This window comes from Phyllosticta citribraziliensis, assembly GCF_038025025.1.
Source record: "Phyllosticta citribraziliensis strain CPC 17464 chromosome Unknown J3D65scaffold_5, whole genome shotgun sequence".
NCBI classification, from domain to species: Eukaryota; Fungi; Ascomycota; class Dothideomycetes; order Botryosphaeriales; family Phyllostictaceae; genus Phyllosticta; species Phyllosticta citribraziliensis.
This window is the reverse complement of record NW_027117342.1, coordinates 1,612,385-1,632,170: the sequence shown is the minus strand read 5'-3', so window position 1 is coordinate 1,632,170 and position 19,786 is coordinate 1,612,385. Positions and strand designations below refer to the sequence as shown.

Here is a 19,786-nt window from a genome sequence, read left to right as displayed (position 1 = left end):
GCGAACGTCGAAACTCCACGACTTGTGTTACCCTCATTTGACAACCACCCCCGGGTGGGCGTCCAAACGAACGTTTTGGGCGTCCAAATTAAGTGATTTAATAGACACCCAGTGGTGGTGAGATAATTCACTTCATTTAGGCGTCCACCTGCGCACTTGGGGGCTAAAACTCCCTAGATTTCAGGCATTTTCAGGCACTTTCAGGCACCTTCAGGCAATAACTAACTCATGCCTAACTACCACTACCACCACCACCACCACCACCACCACCACTATCACCACCACTATCACTACTACTAATTGCGTAAAAAGCTTAGTAGGTATTACAAAATAATTTATATGTAATTCTTTATACTGGTACTAGAAAATTAGGCGTATCTTCTATAGTATTAAGTGTATAAGTACTTTATAGAGCATCACTAAGTTCTGCGCGCATAACTCAGTTTTAGCCCCCAAGTGCGCAGGTGGACGCCTAAATAAAGTGAATTATCTTACCACCAGTAGGTGTCTGTTAAATCACTTGATTTGGATGCCCAAAACGTTCGTTTGGACGCCCACCCAGCGGTGGTGGCGATTTGAGGGGCACAACTTGCATACCTTGCTCTGCACCGACCAGCAACTGTACTCCTTGGCCCCCACGCTTAGGATTGCACGACACCAACAGCCCGAGCAGGCGACACACCCGGCCTCGCCGTCAACCTCTGCCCGACTCCGGCCTCCGACTCGGATGCCCTCAACTCCGCTACCGCGACATCTTGGTCAATCACAACGACAGAGCATCACCTGTCCTCGCTTCGGCAAGACGTCCATCCGCCACATCCACCTCCGCTCACCGTTCGGAGCTCCAACGCCGGAAGTCGAAGACGCAACGTGACGTGAGTGTCTCACGCTTCGCGCCTCGCCAAAGCAACGGACGCACCTGACGTCCGGCGACGAAAACCTCAAAGGGCAAAAAGCAAGAGCGTGCCATGCAAGCACATCCGCTTTTGTCCGCGCGTTTCTCCCCTTTTGCTTTGTCGTCGCTGAGACCCGCGTCTTCACGACGCAGATGACGATGCACGAGCGAAGGCGGCCAGGCGCCTTGACGGCCAAGCGTGATCGACCCGAGACTGCAGCGTTTGGCTGCGTCCACGGCTTGCCGGCTGAGAAGGCGTCGTCTTCGTTCGGCTCGCTGGGGTGGATGGTTGGTTGGCCGGTTGACGTCGACATCCGGACGGAGACGTTGTGGTGACTTGATTGATAAGCCACATTGTGATTCTGTGCCCAGTTGAGCGACGACGCTGCGACGAGTTCAGCTGGGTCAGGTGGGTATGGAGCGTCAGCGGCGCCACGTTGGACTGCCGCTGTCATCGTCTCTGTCATCGACCAGAGGCGCGGGCGCGGGTGCTGCTCGGAATCTGGGGGAGGCCTGGACAGTGACAACAGCACGTGCAGCGTCCGCGTGTAGGTGGGCAGACTGGCAGTTCTGGTTAGATGAGAGATGTCTCTGGCCATCTGTGGCAAGAAAGGTAGGTGTGCGCATCTCTCCCAGTTCAGTCCACTTCTCCAAAATTCCACGTCCAGCTTTCCTACCTGTCCAGCATCAACATTTTGCCAATTTGCTCGTTTTCTCCCCACATCCTGCCCAACGAGAGAAAATTCTCCTACTGGCTAGAGACTAGCTAGCCCAGCTCTCCAGCACCTCCGCGCTCATCCAGCCTGCCGCTGACATGCATACGGCCCCCTTCCAATCGGCACCCATAAACACGCTGCCAAGCACCACACCCACTGGATAGAGGTCGACCCGGCTCCTTGGGCAGGGGAAAATCCAAATCACTCCAAACCAACACACTCCAACCACACGACGTCTTCCTGCTCTCTGACCACCGTCACAGCCAGCCACTCCCTCACCTCGTCACGCAGCGAAGCACGCCAGAGAGCGCAAAGGCAAGCCTAACGAACGGATCCGGCCCCTCGGGACTCAGCGCCGCGTACATCGCACCCACACGCATGCAGCCTGTTTGTCTGCAATGCGGCGGCATCACCAATCCTAAACCCCTTTCTGCCTGCCTGACTGACTGACTGGCTGGCTGACGTCTTGCCTGACCACACACGACGTGAATACGAGGATGCGCGCACGGAGACGGCAGGACGGGACAGCGGGCAGTTCGGGCTCCGGGGCAGACACCGCGGCGAGGACCGCACTGCGTCGTCGGCTCCGACTTGCCTTTACTGATTGACTACCTTAAACCAACAGCTAGCCTATCGCTTACTGACAGACTGGCAAACTACGCAGTGTCAATCATGCATGTTTGCATACATACATATGTCGGTATGTAGATCGATCGACTGCTCATCTTCCATTTCCAAATCACGGCCAACGACGCCGACGGCGGCAAGACAAGGCAAGGCCATTACAAACCAAGGCAGCACCATCTCAGTCTGTCCTCCATCTTGGCTGCATGCCATGCGTGCATTTCGTCCATCGGCCTGTCCGCCGGCCCGTCAGTCAGTCAGTCAGTCAGTCAGTCAGTCAGTCAGTCTCGAGCTACATGGCTAGCACGCAATGCCGCGTGCGGTGGTGCGCCCTGGCTGCGTACACGCATACATGCAGACACAGCATATGTATGTATGCATGTATGCATATCTACCACACTACGCCCGAACCACTTCTAGCTTCGCGCGACTCACCGCTGCTGCTGCTGCTGCTGCCGCTGTACGACCGTCCGTCAACCTCTGCATGCACACATGCACATACAATTGCCAGCGTACGACATGTGAGAGCCAACGCGTCCGAGACAGGACAGGCCCAACCCGCAGGCAGGCAGGCAGGCACAACTCCTCGACATCATGTGTGTGTATGTATGTCGAGAGCTCAGTCAGCACAGCACATGGCATACGCGGCCGGCGCGGCCGACGGGAAGGCAAATCGATCAGAACGCAAATCGATCAATGGAAAATCTCATGCTCAAGGCGTAGTAAGAGCAGCGCCGCGCAGCTGGCCCCCGATCGCGTCGCGTCGGAGAATTAGCAAGAGGCGATGTGCTTATTTGCTTATTTGCACTGCACGTTTCGGTCGATGGATTGAGATTGTTTTGGTAATTTTTCATTTTTTGGTGTTTTGATTCCGTTTTCCGTTTTTTATGGAGTACCTAGATACTTGGGTGGTGAAGGAGTGATGGGCGGTAGTGTGGTATATGTGAGAGCTATGTACAAAAGGGATCGTTGTGGTTCTAATGGGGTCTCTTCCGTGTCTCGTTCTCGTCTTCTTCGTTTGCCATTTCGTGTGTGCTTGCTTGCGAGAGACGACCGTATACGCGTCAAGTGCGTGACTTCCGTCGATGCATCCGTGATAATCGTAAAAGCGTTTCCAAAACGTCGTTGCCTGTGTAGTAGTGGCTAGCAGCAGCAACAGGGAGTGACGGCGTGATTGGGAGAGCGCAGCAAAAGTAGAGCAAAAACAAACAACAAAAGCACAAGAGGTATAAAACTGTTTGAGCCAGCCCAGTCTTAGTGTCGACACAAAAATGTGGAGCGCAATTTTGTTCCCTTTTTTTTTCCTCCCCGTCTGCTTGCTTCAACCTTTTGCTAACTCGGATCCTCGTCCTGTCGAGGCCAGCGAGTCGAGTCGAGTCGAGCTCATCTCGGATGAAATAGAAAATAGACAATAGGGTATGGGGTTTTAGTGGCGGTGGTGAGACGCAAGTAAGAGAGGCGTGGAAGGATCAGTCAGTTGCTCGGGCTGTTGTTGACCAAAGCAGGGTATCGAACGACCAGAAAATGACAACGACAACGGCGAAACGCCAACCCAGCCACCAAGAGAGAAACAAGACAAAACAAAACAAAACAAATACACATTCAGGGCACATGGGTTTTGCGTGGTAGAAGCGTAGGCGCGTTTGAGTGTTGGCGAAACGGTGGAGTCAGCTGCGCAGGGTGCACCCTGGTAATTCACTGCCCAACCTCTGCGCTCGCCTCGCACTCCTCGACCGTCGGGCTCATCCTGCCGACCAAGTCCTGGTACATGGTGACGACTCCTCGGTCACCAAGATCGATCGCTTCGCGTCCCAGGGCGGTACCGGGGCGGCTCTGTACCGGTGTGTCCAGGACGCTGGAGCTAATGCTGCACTCGTAGATTGAGCTGGAGCGATTGTACGGCTGCAGAAGATGAGGCAAGTGCGCGAATTTCGAAACGATGCTGGGCGTGCGACTGATGCGCGACGGGGCCATCGAGGTGGACACAGAGGCAGAGGCAGACATGGCTCCCATGGGAGGCGTGGTGGGTACAGCGGTGGTGTCGAGACTGAGCTCGGCCATGAGCTTTTCGGTGGCCGCAAGAGCAAAAGTCGTAGCATCAGTGGCTTGAGAGCAGTCGGAGGTCGTGACATCGGCGGACGAGCAAAGCATCTCAGACACGCAGAGGCTCGTGGCCGAAGAAGCAGCAGAGCTCTCCAGTGAAAGATGCGTGTTGGCCCCGCTGCTCACACTATCGGCAGGCGAGCATGTACCGCTGCCAATGGAACAGACGCTAGAGACTGCACTCTGCGCAGCAGCTGTTCGTGGCAAGCCCGAGCCATGGCTTGCGCAACGCGTGTGGAAATAAGGGACGCCAGGAGTGCCAGCAAGCGGGCAGGTCGCCGGAGCTGGGAGGGAAGTCGTGGAAGCCGGCAAGAGGGTGAGGGGCGTTGATGCAAAATCGAATTGATTGCAGTCGAGCGTCGGTGTACGCTTTGGCTCGTCTGTTTCGGCAATGGGCTCCGTTGCTGGGGCGTAAGCAGACAAGGGCGCGGACACGGAACCGCGCTGAAACGATGTCTTTAGCGTGAGCTTTTCGGGAGGAACGCGACGGATGGATTCGCGCACCGGCAACGAGTTTGAGGACAGCGTCGGAATCGTAGTAGTAGGCGCAGGCGGATCAATAATGGTCTCGTTCAATCCGTTGCCGTAGCCTGGCACGTGAATTTCGCAATAGGGCTGCGGTGGAACGCGGACGCTGTTCCTCTTGGAGGAAAAAGGTGAGCGCCAAGAGGAAGTGTTGCTGCGATGGAGCGGGGGCAAGCTGCTTCTCCGACCAGCGGTGGGCGAGGCGCTGCTGTTGACGCGCAAGGGTGCGGGAACCTCGACGCTAGGCGAAGCGGAGGGACGACGCTTGAAGTTGGTGTTGCTCGGGCTGGTATGTGTAATGTAGTCGTACCCTTCGCAATCTGGCTTGATGCTAAAGGCCGATGCACTGGCCTCTGGCGACAGTATTTCCAGTTCGGCCGACGCGTAACCCGAATCGTTTTCTCGAGAGCTCTCCGGAGCGGTGGTCTTGCCCGTGTTCCACGGCGGGGTTCCTGCTGTGAGACAGCACAACGGATACATGGCATCCGTGTCGGTCACTTCGGGTGGCGCTCGCGTGACGCTCATGAGCATCTGCAAGGTGGCGTAGATGAGAATCCAGCGGACTTTGCGCGCATCCGAGAGCGAGACTTTTTCCTTTTGCTTGTCCGAGTAGTCACGCTCAAAGCGCTTATACGCCTTGACTAGAGGCGAGTCGGCGGTGGCTCCGGTCACGCCATTGGTTGCGGAGAGCAGTGAAGCTTGATTTACGCGTTGCTTGTCGAGCTTGCTTTGCTTGTTGCTAATTTTGAACGTGCCAAGCGACTTGGAAGTCTGCAGGCTGTTTGGCGGGGGTGTCGTTGGAAGCAGAGGGAGCGGGTGCGGAAGTGCGTTGTACTTGTGCCTCCGATCAAAGGCCTGGACATTTTGAAGAACGCAGATTCCGCCGTCCGCAGGGCGCTGATATTGAATCGAGGCGGACGAGTGCATGTCAACGAGGAGGTCGTGGAGTCCGCGAAAGTCCTTGTACATGGCGCGGTACAAGGCCCGCGGGTAATTGGTCGTCTTTGGCGGGGGCCAGTAGCCATACTTTTGGACATAAAAGTCGTGCAAGAATGCGCGGAAGCGCTCGAGATGGGCGCGAGGGCCCGAGGGAACACCGAGGTATTGCGGGGAGAGCTCTTCCTCGAGAAAGTTGCTGAGGGCCTTTGCCACGCGGTTCAGGTGGAGGTCCATTTCGAGATAGGCCCGAGTGATGAGGGCTTTGGTCACTCGTGGAATGATCTATTAATCGTCAGCGGGCACAGACTACCTTGACCGCCATCAGGGGTTTGCGAACCCTATGCTCGGAACTCAAATACAAGGTGTCGTTCATGCCCACACAGTGCGCGTATGCATCGATCCAGAGGATCTTGAGCTGGTAATGCTCGGCGTAAAAGATCATGGCAAGAGCATTGTCCGGGCGATCTGTGAAGGTCATGTATCCCATTTCCTTGGCGTAGGTCATGAGGGCCTCGTGATTCGACGAGGAGCCCGGCGTGCGAAAGAGATGGAGTCGCTCTTGGAGGCTGATGAGGGCAGTGCCTAGATGCGAGCCGACCAGCGGTTTCCGGAAGACAAAGGCAAAAAAGTTGCGATTGGCCATGTGCCACTCGAAAGCTTCTTCCTTGGTCGTGTCTTCTGGGGCGGGCATGTACAGCTCGTACATGGAGTCTGGAGGGCTTTTGAGGGCAGCCAACTGGGCAAGCGGAACATGTTCCTTGGGGACCTTTTGGGCAAAGCAGAGGGTAAAGAGGTTACCACACTTTGCGCGCTGAAGCTCGCTCATTGGCACGCAAAACGAGGGGCCGCGGCGGGACTGGCCCTTGGCGTAGAGGTGGACAAAGCAGTCACCGTGGGAGAACCAAAGCTCCGAATCCTGGACAAAATCAGCGGGAGGTGACATTTCGGGGGCGAAGTTGGGGTGTAGTACACGGCGGAGGCCATCCCAGGGCTCGGAGCGCTTGCCACTACCATCCCATCTCTTGACTCCGGCGGTTTTGGCGCAACTCGAGGCCGAGGTCAAGGACGAGCAGATGGTGTCTGAAGAGGCCTTGCGGTGCTGGATGACGGCAGGCATGTCGGCGAGTTGGGAAAAGTAGCGGGCAGCGAACGAGCGAGAGGAGTGGAGAGCTTTTGCGAGAGGATCTTGGTCCTGGGGGGTGGACTCGCGTGCCGGGCTCTTGAGTGGCAGGTAGTCGGAGGAAGACCTCGGGACACTGGCACGCAGCTTGACGCCAGCGTCGGAAAACGAGAGGAGAGGAGTGGAGGATATGGAGTGTCGGCGGGTGGAGGGACGAGCCGGCAGCGAGCAGCGGCGGGAGGGTATATGAATAGGGTCCGGGGCGGCCATGGTGTCGAGTGCGCGGCGATGTTTTTTTCAGGGCGGGACGACGAGGGACGGGGAGGTTCCCTGTGGGCAGGGGCAGGCCGGCTATGCCTGTCGCTGGCGTGCGTGGATTGGGAAGCTCACCTCACGGGCGGGCCGCGCGACTTGAAGTAGTCCAGTCCCTCTCCACTCGCGTCTGACACGGCCACGGCCACGGCGCACCGGCGAGCGAGGGCGGATGACACGCCGCAAAGACAACGTCGAGGTCGGGCAGAGGTGAGCGAGCAGCGCGTGCATGCGCATGGCATGGCATGGCATGGCATGGCGGCGTGAGGTGCAGATGCAGGGATGAGGGCGGACTGGCTGGTGTCGTGAAACGCTTGGTGTTGAAGCTCCCGCTCCGCCCGCCAGCACACCGAGTGCGCACCCATGGCGGTGATCTTTTTTTCTTTTTGCCCGAGCACAATTGATGCCCCAGTGGCGACTGATTCATCCAGAGACCCTCACCTCACGCCCTCACCCACCTCACTACCTACCCACGTACTCCAGCTGAAGACTCTCTCGACGCCAACCGCCCACGGCAGCTGCAACGCCGGTTTCCCCGCCATCCGGATCCTTTTGCTCTCTCTCTCTTTTCTTTTACTCTTCAGGAACAATGACTGACGTACTCCGTTCCGTCTCCACCACCGGCACCCTCTCTTCGCGTCCCTGACCACCTCGGACTGCCAACGCAACAATTCCAAAACGTCACGACTTTTGCAATTCTGTTTCGACAATTCCTCTCGCCGTCTCAGACTCGTCCACACTTGATGCCCAGAGCCCAACCCTCGTCTCTTGTTTCTCGTTTCCGACTTCACTTGCGGCATGACCCCTGTGCCTCAATCAATCGACCCCCAAGTCAGCCTCGCTGTCCGCAACACCAATCCCTAGCTCCCGCGAGCACACGCCAGCACTCTGTCAAAACTCGCGGCCCTCGCCGCCTTGCCGCAGAACAAACCCAGTGACCAAGTCACAGGGAAATGCTCCACATTGCCCTCCCGACCTGCAAAAATAGACGAAACCTACACACCATCAGCCTCAACCACAGCCCGCCCGCCCGCCCATATTGCTGGCCCAGCTCCATCCCTGTCCACCACCAGTCCGACATGCCTTTGCCCTTTGCGCCCGCCCAAGACGCCTCGACGCCTCGGCCCTCGTCCCTCGTCCCTCCTCTCTCGATAGCCGCCTCAGCGCCTCTGCGACAACTCTGAGGCTCTGTCTTGCGCCGCCTCGGCCACTTTGCCCTCTCCGACGCCTTGCCAACTCGTCTGCTACTCTACCGACCCGGACGGCTGCCAAAGCCACCGCAACCATATCAAAACTCAATGCGCATCCCAAGATACGCTCAGGCTGAAGCCAGCGCCCCAGACGTCGCGCAGCCGCGCAGATCCATCGCGACCCGCCCCAAGCCCACGGTCAGCTCCACCGACATGCCTCCGCACCCCATCACCTCATTCCTTCTTCATGGACGATACTTTCGTCCCAAGGACCCTTCTTTTCAGCTTCACCAAGCGCAAAGGAAGTTGCAAATCATGCCCCTACTGCGAGCCTTCAGCTCCATGCGCGCCGCTGACTCCAACGCCCATCTCCAACGCATGACCGTCAAAATCGCCCCGCCTCGGCCCCAGGTACGCGGCAGGTACATGGTCGAGTACCGGCTCGCAAGCCGAAGCCGGGGGCTGAAGTCTTGCAAGCTCGGCCGGCGCCCGTTCAGCTCTCACCACTTTTGCTCGTCTTGGTCCAAGCCAGGCCTCATCTACAAGCATGACCCCCGCTCTTCATCTGCAGTCAGTTAAGCATAACGACCAACCCCTCGTTCTTTTTTACTTTTTGTCAACCCATGCTGCTTTGGCTGCTGCCGCTTTTGCTGCTCAGCATGCTTGTCAGTCACGTACGGTACTCAGTCAGTCGCGTCTCGTGTGCCTCGAACCGGCGACGGGTTCAGTAGTCATGTGGTAGCGCGGCAGCGGTACCGCGCAGCCGCGAGGCAGCGGGATTGCGGGACTGCGGCACGGCTCCCCATCCTCCTCTCTCCCCCTCGCCAGGTGGTTGAGGTAATACGTATATGAAAAAACGGTTCGGGGGGAGGGGTCGTGGGGCAAAAGGGGTGGAGCGACCCAAAGTTTTGCACGCATGTCCAAACGAGGCCTACGCGGCGTCGTCTTGCGCGTCTTCTGCAGCCTGTTTTGTCGTGGGAGACGACAGCCCACCAGTAGGCTGCTTCTCCGAGCCCGAACAAATGGTTGGCGTCACGACGTGCCAAAGGCAAGAAAGGTAGGTTGCGACCACAAAGTAACTGGGTATGTATAGAGTGTCGGCGGAACGAGGCTACAAAGAGTGGACAAGTCGCGGGAAACTCGAGCCGGCGAACCCTTGGACAGAAAGAAGGTTATTACATCTTCCTCCGCTTTCCTCGTCTTCTCCGCATGCCCACCCTCCTCCCCGAACCATCTGGTCTGCGCTTCTCTTCGCCTCGTCTTGCTTCCTGGCGCAAACGCTCCCACATCCCACACAGTAAAAAACACCCCCTGATTCAGAGCCCTGGAACCTTCGCAAATACGTACCTGGAAATCTTGTTGTATGTCTCTCCTTACTGCACAAAACACTCATACTATCGACCTCTACCCTGCCACGAGACTCTTCGCATCGCATGCGCACTGCACAACCCAGCCCCTTGCGATCCTCATCGCGGCCCGCGACGCGCGAAGGAGCGTACACAGCACGGCGAACCTGCATACAGCACGGCAGCATAGCGTCGCCGCGACGTCGGTCAAGCTCGCACTCCACCTCCCCACTCCCTTCCTTTCACTTCCTTCCATTCGTTCCCCATCGGCGTCTCCCTCTGACGGCAACATCTGATATCTGCCATCCCAGGATCACTACTTGAGCAATGCTCCCGAGGACAAATCTCGCCCCTTCGCTTCGACACTCCAATCCTTTCCTTCTCAGCATTGGAAAAAAGCTGCTCTGTTCAGCCACATAGTTCCTGCTTCCCCTGCATATAGTTGTACATATGCAGCATGCGTGACGCACATGACCGTCCCAGCCAACCCCCTTTCCCGGCCTGCCCGTCGGATCCCTCGTGCCCGCTGCCACCTCTGCTGCCTCCCGCCGTTGTCGACTTCGTTGTCTCACTGCCGGCGGGCAGCTTACGCTTTCGACTTGCCACGCGTTGTACAGCTGGGAGGTTGAGTTGAGCCAGTCGACTGAAATGAATGACTGGATGACGTTGACTCTCCACAGACTCTGCTCACGCGCACACGCCTTTCTCCGCCCCGTAAATGGTCTGGTCGCTCGTGCATAACACGCGGCACGGGAGCGGGAGGGAGGACGACGACTCGTCGTCCCTCCACTTCAGGCCAGCCAGCCAGCCAGGGCAAGTCGGCACGACGTGCGCACGCAACGCGCGCAACGCGACACGGCCGCGGCGGCGCGGGACTGGCCGGTGGTGGGGCGGAACCGAGCACAGGATCAGGATAACGTACACAAACACAACGGCTGGGCTGGAGACCGACTGCGCGGCCGGCCGACCGTCCGTCCAGCCGCGTATCCGTCCGGGTAGATAGATGAATGCAGATGCAGGAACGGAGGGGAGGGGAGGGGGTGCAAACGGCGCGGTGCGGTGCGGCTCGGGGCGCTGCTGCGGTACGGGAGATATGATGTGGCATTGATGATGAGTGCAGGGCTGCGTGGGCTCGCTGCGACGTTCAAGGCGAGCTCAGGCAGAGAGGCGAGGAGAGATTGGGGTGGCGTTGTGTTTGCGTGCTGAGGATGAAGGGTAAACAAACAGGTAAACAAACAACCAGATAAGCTTTGCCGTCTCCACCTTCTCTACTGATCTGGCCCGGCTTGACAAGTGTGCCTGCACGCTTACTTCACTCGGCAGACTTCTTCCCTGCATTGTGTGAATACTTGGATTGGGGCTTTGCCGCTGTCAAGCAAATGTAGCGTGTCCCTCTTCTGATCGTTGCCGCAGCCAACACTGACATTCTGCCAATTCATCAATCAACTGGTCCTCCGTAGCCGCCAATATCGCCACTCGACATGCCCCATCAATTCCAACACCGCACTGTCGCAGCCGCTGTGGCCACTTGCTCCAATCTTCTGCTCCATACCCCTACTCCCCCTTGTTCCTGGCTTACTCCCTTCTCCACTCCCTCCATTGCAACCCTTCGCCCACACTGCCTGGCCCTCAGTCATAAAGCGGACTGCTTGCTCCAAAACCCTCAACATCGTCGCCATGCTACCGTCGACGCGGTGAGCTGGGCGAGGGTGGCGGTGGCGACGGCGGCGAACTGCGACTGTGCGACTTTGGACCGCGGGACGGCGACCACAAGTCCTGTTCATTCCCGCTTTGGCCGTGGAGCCGATGACGAAGCTGCGATGGCTTCGCCAGGTCGACCCAGCCCTCAGAGCACGCAGAGAGGGAGGAACCGGCGTCGTCGACGTCGCCGTTGGCCTCCCTATCGCCACTTCCGCACTGCGGCTGCCCGTCCACGGCTATCTGACTACCTTCGCCTTCTGCTTCTTCATCCTGCGACGCGAGTGTCGCCGTCTCAAAGAAATATGTCATGCTGCCCTCGGGGCTGGAGTAGTCCGAGTAGCAGGAGTAGCAGGAACATACCATGGAGCAGCGCGATTTGGTATCAGAGTCGTACTCGGACGAGCTTGCCCGATCCCATTCGCTGTCGCAGGCATCGAATTGCACGGGCTTTGGCGGCTCCTGCTTTGTCTGATGCTGCTGCTGCTGCTCGTTAGAGACGTCGCCAGCAGGCGCAAACGAGAGGTTCGCGCAACGAAGCAAATTTTCGCCCTGATCGCTGTTCTGTGGCTTGGGGCCGGGCGCTGGCTTTGGTGGCGGCTGCGAGGGCTTCGGAAGGGGTTGGCCGTCGCGCCGACTGGAGAGAGACACGTGAGGAGTGAATGATGCGGAGGTACCCTGCACTACTGTCATTGCCACCGGCAATCTGCTCATGTCGGCGACGGTCCTGGTGGACGATGGCGACTTCCCTGTGTCTTCGCTCTGTGAGGCGATGAAATTGTAGATGGAGAAGGGTAGCGGGCTGGCCGGGCTGCAGTAGGGGCGCGACGCGATGTCGTCCTCTTGGATGTAGGCGTAGGGAACGGAACTTGCTGGCGTCGAATGTGGATGGGGCGTAGCAGAGCCGTCAAGTCCACTGGCCTGATGAGTTGAGTCAATGGAGGAGTGGCGAAGTAGCTCCCCTGAGGGGTAACGCTTGGTGGGTAAATCGAGTTTGTTGTCGGCGACTCTGGCTCTGAGGGTGCCGCGAATGGACGCCATTGTGGTAGAAGCTTCGGTTTGGTTGGTTGAACAGAGGACTCAAGTGATTGTAGACTTGGTCCTGGACGCAGCTTGTTAGATTGAGCCTTTGTCGATGAAAACTGGGCGCAGCACTGCAAGGAAGCACTGAAGAAGGTGCTTTATAGCTGTGTGCAAACCTGCTGGCATGACTATCCGAGCAAAAGGCAATCACGAAAGGGCCCAGTGACAGATGGTCCAGTGATAGTGACAGCGTTTGGGTTTGCAGGACAAAGAAATTGCCTGCTGGCGCAGTTAACCACCGAAGTATTTTCAAGGCTCTTGCGCAACACGAGAAGCTCACCTGTCTGCACGTTGCGGCTTATCCTGTTCCCGATGCTGAGTTGTTCCAGAATGCCGTAGAAGTGACATCTGTCAGCCACCCCTGAACCTCAACCAACCGGCGGACTCGGTCCGGGGACGTTCTTCGCTATCACACTTCAAACTTGAGAAACAAAAAGAAGAGGCCCTGTAAAAGGTTTGCAGTCTGCAGGTCGGCCAGGAATTGAACCTAGGACTTGCTGCGGGAGCGACAGTGGCTGCAGCACATGTTACCACTAACACCACCAACCCGTTTCGTCGTGGATTGCTGACATACAGCAGTAGCAACACCGCAACTTTAAAAGCAGTTGCTTCAAACGCCAGCTCTGTCTCCCACTGTCTTCAAAATTTGCGATCGCAAATTGCCTCGCCATTTTCGAAACTGTCAGTATAATTGGAAAGACCTGGAGTTTGCCCGCAAGCCGAAAATCCGATTGCGATCTTCTTCTTTCGACAGCCAAGAGACAACAACGAATGCAGGATGATCTTCAGAGAGAGGACATGGAGCAAGCGCTCCAAGCAAATATCGACGGCAAAGAGAAATCAAGCGGATCAAACCTGCAGCTATGGCGACTTTCTGCGACAACCACCAAGCAGCCAAGGAAACGAGATCCAAAGACTCACTGACAATATATCGCAGCCGTGCCGTCCTGCTTTTGGGAATTCTGCCAATGTAGATGCCGTAGTCTTATATGTAGTGAGAATGCCTCTCGTTGAGGAGATTGATGCTCAATGTGTTTTGCGAAATTGTCCACGGGTATAGCAGCTGGCCAAGCAAGGTCATCTCGAGGTTCGAGAAGTGTACATATCCTTTCGTACGCCTCAACCCACGAAGATCCAAGGAGGAAGACGGGTTGATCGGCCGCCGTGGCGCCATTTTCGAATCGTATTCAATAATAGCGCTGCCCTTGCCCCTGAGAAAAAGCGCGATTTGGAGCTGCTGTCGTACATAGTTAACGAGCCTTTCAATCTGCGCCGGATTTTATAGCATTCGAATGACAGCAAGGGTCAGCGAATCTGAAGGCAGTGTCAGCAATGGTATGTCAGTAGGGCATGATCTTTCCCAAGTTCCGCTTCACCTTCACATCCTCTCCAGGGTCGATATTGAACATTTGGGCAGTGAAGTGCCAAATAGCAGGGCCACTGGCAATTAGTAAGGTCTTGCGCCCACGGAACTCCACGCTGTTTCCTGCACCAGGACGCCCGCCCGCGGGCGCTACCTACCAGTACCAACACACCATGGCACGTGCGCTGGCCATACCACTGGGCTGGCGCCCACACACCCAGATCATGGGGATTTCAACCTGATCTTTAGGACTGTGAGCTTTCCTTCGATATCCTCGACAAATCACTGCGTCTAGCTCTTCTCTCTGTCCCCTCTTACCGTTGTCACCCACTTGAAAACTTGTCGACGGTCACAACTCCTCACGTCCTTTTCAGTTCTCGTCGAATTCCTGGAATCATGTCCTCGCCGTATGAACTGGAGGACCGCTACTTGGTCTTGATCCACTCAATTTCGCAAGAGCCAGAAACGCTCCTCGTGTCTTTCGAAAAGGGAATCGAAATCGCAAAGGCTCGCAGCACTATCCAGCATGCGCTTGAGCATAGGCCATGGTGTCGGAACCTATGGCCGGAAAATGCCAGAATGGACCTGCGTGCTGGGAGCGTTCGGGGTCGCCTGCTCAAAGACGACGAAGTCCTGCGCGAGGCAGTCCCACACATTTATTCGACAGCCATCGTGGTGATGCCGGCAGACATGGTAAGCAGTCTTATTCAGTGGAGCATTTTTACCCTCTGGAACATTTCACTTACAAGATGGCTTGAGTAGGTCCCAAACGAGGATGATTGTCATGTGGAGCCTCTGAAGCCGAGCCCGCGAAAGCAGAATCAATCGCCCAGAAGAAGATCAGTGCGATTTTCAGACATCATCCGCAGCAGTAACAACGAAAAGAAGGCTGAGGCGGCCTGGGAGATGGTCGAGCTTGGAGACAACGGCAGGACAACGCCAGAAGGCACCATCATCGTCGCAGGCGAGGAGCAGTCGAAGTGCAAAAACCGGAACATACTCGCTTGGTCTCTTCTGGTCTTGTCGATGGGCATTACGGCATTGATTGCCCTCTACACCAGCGGCTCAGTCGCAGCAATGATGCGATGGGACATCTTCCGGCCATCGTCCTCTCGCGCCATCCTCGTTCTGCGCATCATGACGGAGATCCTGTGCTTGTCCATGCTGGCGCTCGGGATTATGATCGTGGAGGACCTCCAGTGGACCTTGGCGTCGCGGCCTGGCGGCGTAAGTCTGCTGCACTTCATTGGCCTCGACCCGGGAACAGGCACCTGGGGACTTTTGAGACTCTTCCTCAGCGCTGATTGGAGAGACAAGATGCTGAGTTTCTGGCGCCTCGTCTTGATCCTGGCGATCCCTTTGCCCGGCGTCATCATAATGGGCGACATCACCATTGAGCCGGTCTTCTTCACCAAGTCTTCCTACGACGCTTGCGCAGGCCTCGCCGACTTCAACGCCTCCATTGTTCAAGATCTGTCAGCCACGGGGAAAATGGCGCTCATGTCGCACATGGCCAATCCGAACTGGGACAACCGGTTCAACATTCCCGTCTCGCCTCTTTCTCGCAGCTATGGCCAATGCTGGAACCCTTCAAATGCGACACAATGGCAGGCGTGCGAGGAGTCGTACCTGATGACCGGCGGCTGGACCCTTGTGACGCCACAGGCCGACGACCTCATCCAGCACCCTGACGCGACAGCGTACGTCGTGCCCAACGTCCAGAGCTACCAGGTTGAATTCGGCGAATTCAGCGACTTGCAGCGCCTGCGCGCATTCGGAGAGTGCTTTATGCTGGGCAGCGCAGCAGCGGCGGCCCTCTGGTGCGTCAGCGTCGGCACAAAACGCGAGCTCATCTTCGGCACCGCGTACTGCCCCGTCTCGCAGCAGCGCAACAGGTCGTGCCTCTCGGACCGCCAGTGGACGGAGTCCCTCTCCTTCGCCACATCGTTCTTTGCCTACCGCCGCTCTGCCACCGTCGCTTTTTCTCGCCAGAATTTCACCATCTTGGCTGCCAGCGACTACGGCGACCCAGAGCCCTATGCCCTCGACCTGCATGAGTATCTCATGGCCATGGCGATAGTGGTGCCTGGGCTGGGCGCAACAAATTCGAGCATTCCCGATGACTCGGTGCTGGCAACGTACGCGGTGACATCGCTGCCCGTCAACGACAGCTCTGTGGCCAAGGGCTTGACCAAGCGACTCGTCCGTCGCCTTCTCGCCGTCGCACTCGAATACTTCAATGTCAACTCGCTCGGTGCCCATGACGACGCGTGGAGCCTGACTGCACCAAGACAGGGCTTGTCCTCCGCCATGTACACCCAAGTCGACATTTCCGTCATGTCGTGGCAGGTCATCGCGGGCCGCACGTCGTTCGCTCTCTTCATCGGCATGTCGGTCGTGCTTCTTGCGGTGGCTACTGCTGTTTTGTGGTACACGTCTGGCATCAAGACGGTGAGGCCAACCAGAATCGGGTTTCCAACGCTCGACTTTGCTGTGCAAACCAACAGCGAAACCGTCCAACGGGCCGCGACAACCCTTGGAGACCACGGCGGAAAATTTGCGGTGGCCGAAAAGTTGAAGAGAGAGCGCGTCGTGGTCCATAAAGACTAGGATTCGGACAGTTGCCTGGAAGATGAGGAGCGACGCGGAGGTTGTATTGCTCAAGCTTTGCATGAGGAAAGGCCCTCTCATTGCTGATTCGGTCGATTTGGTCGTACTTCTGTTTACAGTCAATAATGATATCGTCCATACTACATAGTCCATACTACATATCCCGCTTTGAAAACCAGAAACAAAAGGAGAGACAAATTGGGACTGAAGATCTCATGCGAAAATTGAGAGCTGGTTTCACGAGCAGAAGTTGAAAAAGGAAAAGGCTTGGTCTGATAATCCCGAGTCGCCTCAAGCGCAGATGTTAGCCTTTGGAATTTTAGAAGAAATCTTGCTTGAAGACTCCCTATGCTCTTATATCTACCTCCAGCATGCCAGACGCCGCTCTACATGTTGTCTGTCAGCGCTTTCGTGAAGCAAAACAACCGGAAAGACCCACCCATGCCCATGACTTGCAACAGCAACGCCGGGTATGATCATGTAACTCATTTCTCATGCAATCCACCGATTACCACTCAAGAAGTCTCTTCTCTCATCATCGCAAATGGGTATGCCACTGGAAGTCCCTGCGGATTGCCGCCGTGTCCCTCAGGACTAGAGTTTTGGCTTTGTGACTGTGGTTGACGGACGATAATGCCCTCGTTGAGCATTGCAAGACGAATGAGACGAAGCCGGAGGGCGTGCTCATATTCTTGTGCCATTTTGAGGGCTGCAGTGTGGACTTCGGTGCGTGGATTTGTGAGAGGAGACACAAGGAGCTAGATGCTGTTAGCTGCATCAACAAAACGCGAGGAAGCTATAAGTCCATACCCTTTCAACAAGGTCGATTCGTGCATTGAGGACGCCCCGTTGAATCATCTCCACAAGCTCGTCTTCAATGGACACCCCGCCAGTCGAAGCGAAAGCCTTGCCCATTTCGTCCAGGGTCACGCAGCTAAAAGGGATGAAGTACTGGACAATGCTCTTGCTGCGAACTTGGCTGTACAAGTCTTTCACGCAAGGGTGGAGATAGTAGTCGAGCAGGTAATCGGTGCGGTAGGCTTCCAAGATTTCCAAACACTGTGTGTATTTGCTGCCGCAGAAGAGGCTGATGGCACGACGTACGTGCGGCTCCAGCTCAAGGAATGAACGGAAGTTGGAGTTTTCGAGAACATGCTTTTGCAACTCGGACCGGTCCATGGATGCCAGAGCGCAGAGTCCGCCATAAACAGCAATGTCATTGCCGGTCAACACCTGGCGCTGCCATGCAATCCCTGCCTGAGTATCCGCGGTCATGAATGATGGGTTGACGGCCAAGAACTGTCGCGCGGCGTCGCGAAAGTTTCCCGATGCAAGATGGCTGAGGCCCATGACGGCGGCGCAAATGGGTTCCAGCTTGGCCTTTTCTTCAGTTTTGAGAGACATGGGTTGGATTTTGGAAACGTTGGAGTGGACGCTGGTCCAGCTGCGCTGCTGGATGCCAGAGTATATCTGCTTCAGGGACATGTCGGCGACGTGCTGCGTGCTGGTGCAATAGTCGCGCTCGCGTGCAAACGCCTTCATGGCCGAGTTGTGTTCACCAATGCTGGTGTAAAACTGTCCCAAGTCGTCGTAGCCCATCTGTCCGTGTCAGTGACGACCTCAACCTCACGCAAGATTATTCCTACCCGTATGCTCTCCTTGATCAGATTGTTCTTGTATTGCTTGAGCTGCTGTTCCAGACTTTCCATTTCTGCCTTGACTTCCTTGGTTTTGCGCTCCAACCAGGCAGTGTCTGGTACGCTGAGAGGATCATCGGGATCAATCGTGTGCAAGCGGTCAGTGAGCGTGTTGTACACCTCTACGTCCTTGCCCTGTTTGGCTTCGGTAATGGCGGTGCGCAGAGCGTCGGTCGAGAGGTAGGTAGAGGTAATGCCGATGTGGTGGAGGCGCTCAAGACGAGTACGGCCTATTGTAACAGGAAAATTGTCAGCCAGGAATGCAAATGAATTGACATCGAGAGTGCATACCTTCATAGTTGGCTATGTACGATTCAAAGTCGAATTTGGGAGGGTCTAGAGGCAAGCGTTAGAGTGGTGACACTGAGCGGCGTGCTCGTGCGACAGCGAAACGACTGACCTCTTGTGATGGCTCGTCCCTGGGCCTTCGCATCCTTGAAGAATGGCGAGTCCTCGACGTTTGGAGCCATGGCGCTAAGAGTGGAGAGAGGATGCGGAGGATGTGGAGCTGTGATGGTCCAGAAGCTGTCGAGCTGCCCGGCGGACGTCGTGACGTCCAGCTTATCGATAAACGGGACTCACCAGCCACGACGGAGTGGCTTTGTGGCTGATTAGCCTGGCCTAGGTGTGGCGTTACGCCCACGCGAGCATCGGGCCGACGACCCAACCTTCACCTCGGCACCCTGGCGCCTGGTGGGGAAGCCTGCGATTGCGACTCGTACCACTGCGTCGCCTGGCCAAAACTTGTGGTCTACGGCACCGCTCTGCTCCATTATCGGCCATTGTCTATCCACCCCCTGAGTCCGGCGTATTCACGGCGAATCCAAAAAAATGAGGTACGATTTAAATAAACTGGCGCTGCGGCGTTTCTTCTCCTCTACTAGTTCAGCACAACTTTCATCATCATGGCCGCCTACGATTCAAGCTTTAACACCGACGTCAGCAAATCCCCGTTCGAGCGCGCGCAGGAGTTTACGAAGTATGTCCACGAACGTTCAGACTACAAGGTGCGCCTCCCGCCGTAACAACCCCGGACTTGCAAGAACCAACAACTCGGCAGTTCTGGGACACTCCCGTTATCAAGAGCATAGAGCTCGTCGAGTGCGAGGTCCGCGAGAAGAATGCCAAGGACAAGACGAAGCCACTCTGCCATGCCGCGTGGAAGCTTAAGGTGGTCCCCGAGCTGCTAAATTCGGGCCACAATCTGCACGGCGGTGCCGTCGCAACCATCTTCGACATGCTCACGTCGTTTGCCATTACCGCACAAGCAAAGGAAAACTGGTGGGAGTTGGGTACCGTCAGCCGTACTCTCAACTGCACCTACCTCAAGCCGATTCCCGAAGGCGAATATGCCCGCGTCGAATGCGAGGTCACCTCTTTGGGCAAGAAACTCGGCCTTTGCCGCGCCGTTATGAGGAAGTGGAATCCCGAGAAGGCTGACGGATCCGGCGGAGAGATTTGCTACACCTGTGAGCATGGCAAGGTCAACCTCGGGCCTGTTGCTAAGCTTTAAGAGAATGGGGAGCTTGTCAAGACGTGGATTTTGGATGAAAGGGCGCAAGAGT

General features: G+C 56.6%; 7 protein-coding genes and 1 non-coding gene across 8 annotated transcripts; 3 read left to right on the top strand and 5 right to left on the bottom strand.

Moving 5' to 3' along the window:
- Positions 1-347: 347 nt before the first annotated feature.
- On the bottom strand, positions 348-1,562 carry J3D65DRAFT_622489 (uncharacterized protein). The gene has a single exon (XM_066800076.1). The coding sequence runs from the start codon at positions 1,492-1,494 to the stop codon at positions 760-762; it is 735 nt and encodes a 244-aa protein (XP_066656275.1). The 5' UTR covers positions 1,495-1,562; the 3' UTR covers positions 348-759.
- Positions 1,563-2,444: 882 nt separating this feature from the next.
- J3D65DRAFT_622485 (uncharacterized protein) lies at positions 2,445-3,435 on the top strand. Its single transcript, XM_066800075.1, has one exon. It carries the CDS (start codon positions 2,532-2,534, stop codon positions 3,102-3,104), a length of 573 nt encoding a protein of 190 aa, XP_066656274.1. The 5' UTR covers positions 2,445-2,531; the 3' UTR covers positions 3,105-3,435.
- Positions 3,436-5,136: 1,701 nt separating this feature from the next.
- On the bottom strand, positions 5,137-6,835 carry J3D65DRAFT_537124 (uncharacterized protein; the record flags this gene model as incomplete). Its single annotated transcript, XM_066796710.1, has 3 exons — positions 5,137-6,084; positions 6,140-6,718; positions 6,773-6,835. Coding segments are annotated over 3 exons (1,590 nt in total), but the record flags the coding sequence as incomplete, so codon positions are not given.
- A 4,615-nt stretch (positions 6,836-11,450) lies between these two features.
- Positions 11,451-12,509, bottom strand: J3D65DRAFT_602589 (uncharacterized protein; the record flags this gene model as incomplete). Its single annotated transcript, XM_066798130.1, has 1 exon — positions 11,451-12,509. One exon carries the CDS (start codon positions 12,507-12,509, stop codon positions 11,451-11,453), a length of 1,059 nt encoding a protein of 352 aa, XP_066656272.1.
- A 508-nt stretch (positions 12,510-13,017) lies between these two features.
- Positions 13,018-13,100, bottom strand: J3D65DRAFT_t59. Its single transcript has one exon. It is a non-coding gene; the product is annotated as a tRNA-Gly (tRNA).
- A 1,894-nt stretch (positions 13,101-14,994) lies between these two features.
- On the top strand, positions 14,995-16,770 carry J3D65DRAFT_651117 (uncharacterized protein; the record flags this gene model as incomplete). The annotated part of the gene is made up of 1 exon (XM_066802440.1): positions 14,995-16,770. The coding sequence occupies one exon, from the start codon at positions 14,995-14,997 to the stop codon at positions 16,522-16,524; it is 1,530 nt and encodes a 509-aa protein (XP_066656271.1). The 3' UTR covers positions 16,525-16,770.
- J3D65DRAFT_622469 (26S proteasome subunit RPN7-domain-containing protein) lies at positions 16,541-18,741 on the bottom strand. The gene is made up of 5 exons (XM_066800074.1): positions 18,622-18,741; positions 18,513-18,557; positions 18,171-18,451; positions 17,335-18,123; positions 16,541-17,282 (listed from the first exon to the last, which is right to left on the bottom strand). The coding sequence occupies exons 1-5, from the start codon at positions 18,689-18,691 to the stop codon at positions 17,040-17,042; spliced, it is 1,428 nt and encodes a 475-aa protein (XP_066656270.1). The 5' UTR covers positions 18,692-18,741; the 3' UTR covers positions 16,541-17,039.
- A 385-nt stretch (positions 18,742-19,126) lies between these two features.
- Positions 19,127-19,734, top strand: J3D65DRAFT_667259 (uncharacterized protein; the record flags this gene model as incomplete). Its single annotated transcript, XM_066803005.1, has 2 exons — positions 19,127-19,228; positions 19,282-19,734. 2 exons carry the CDS (start codon positions 19,127-19,129, stop codon positions 19,732-19,734), a joined length of 555 nt encoding a protein of 184 aa, XP_066656269.1.
- Between the last annotated feature and the right edge of the window lie 52 nt (positions 19,735-19,786).

Excerpts from the sequence above, each read along its gene's own strand:
- J3D65DRAFT_622485 (XM_066800075.1), top strand. The coding sequence starts at position 2,532 with ATGGCTAGCACGCAATGCCGCGTGCGGTGGTGCGCCCTGGCTGCGTAC.
- J3D65DRAFT_622489 (XM_066800076.1), bottom strand. The coding sequence starts at position 1,494 with ATGGCCAGAGACATCTCTCATCTAACCAGAACTGCCAGTCTGCCCACC.
- J3D65DRAFT_622469 (XM_066800074.1), bottom strand. The coding sequence starts at position 18,691 with ATGGCTCCAAACGTCGAGGACTCGCCATTCTTCAAGGATGCGAAGGCC. Across the intron at positions 18,452-18,512 it reads GTACATAGCCAACTATGAAG|GCCGTACTCGTCTTGAGCGC; the intron begins GTATGCACTCTC and ends CTGTTACAATAG. Across the intron at positions 18,124-18,170 it reads TGATCAAGGAGAGCATACGG|ATGGGCTACGACGACTTGGG; the intron begins GTAGGAATAATC and ends TGACACGGACAG.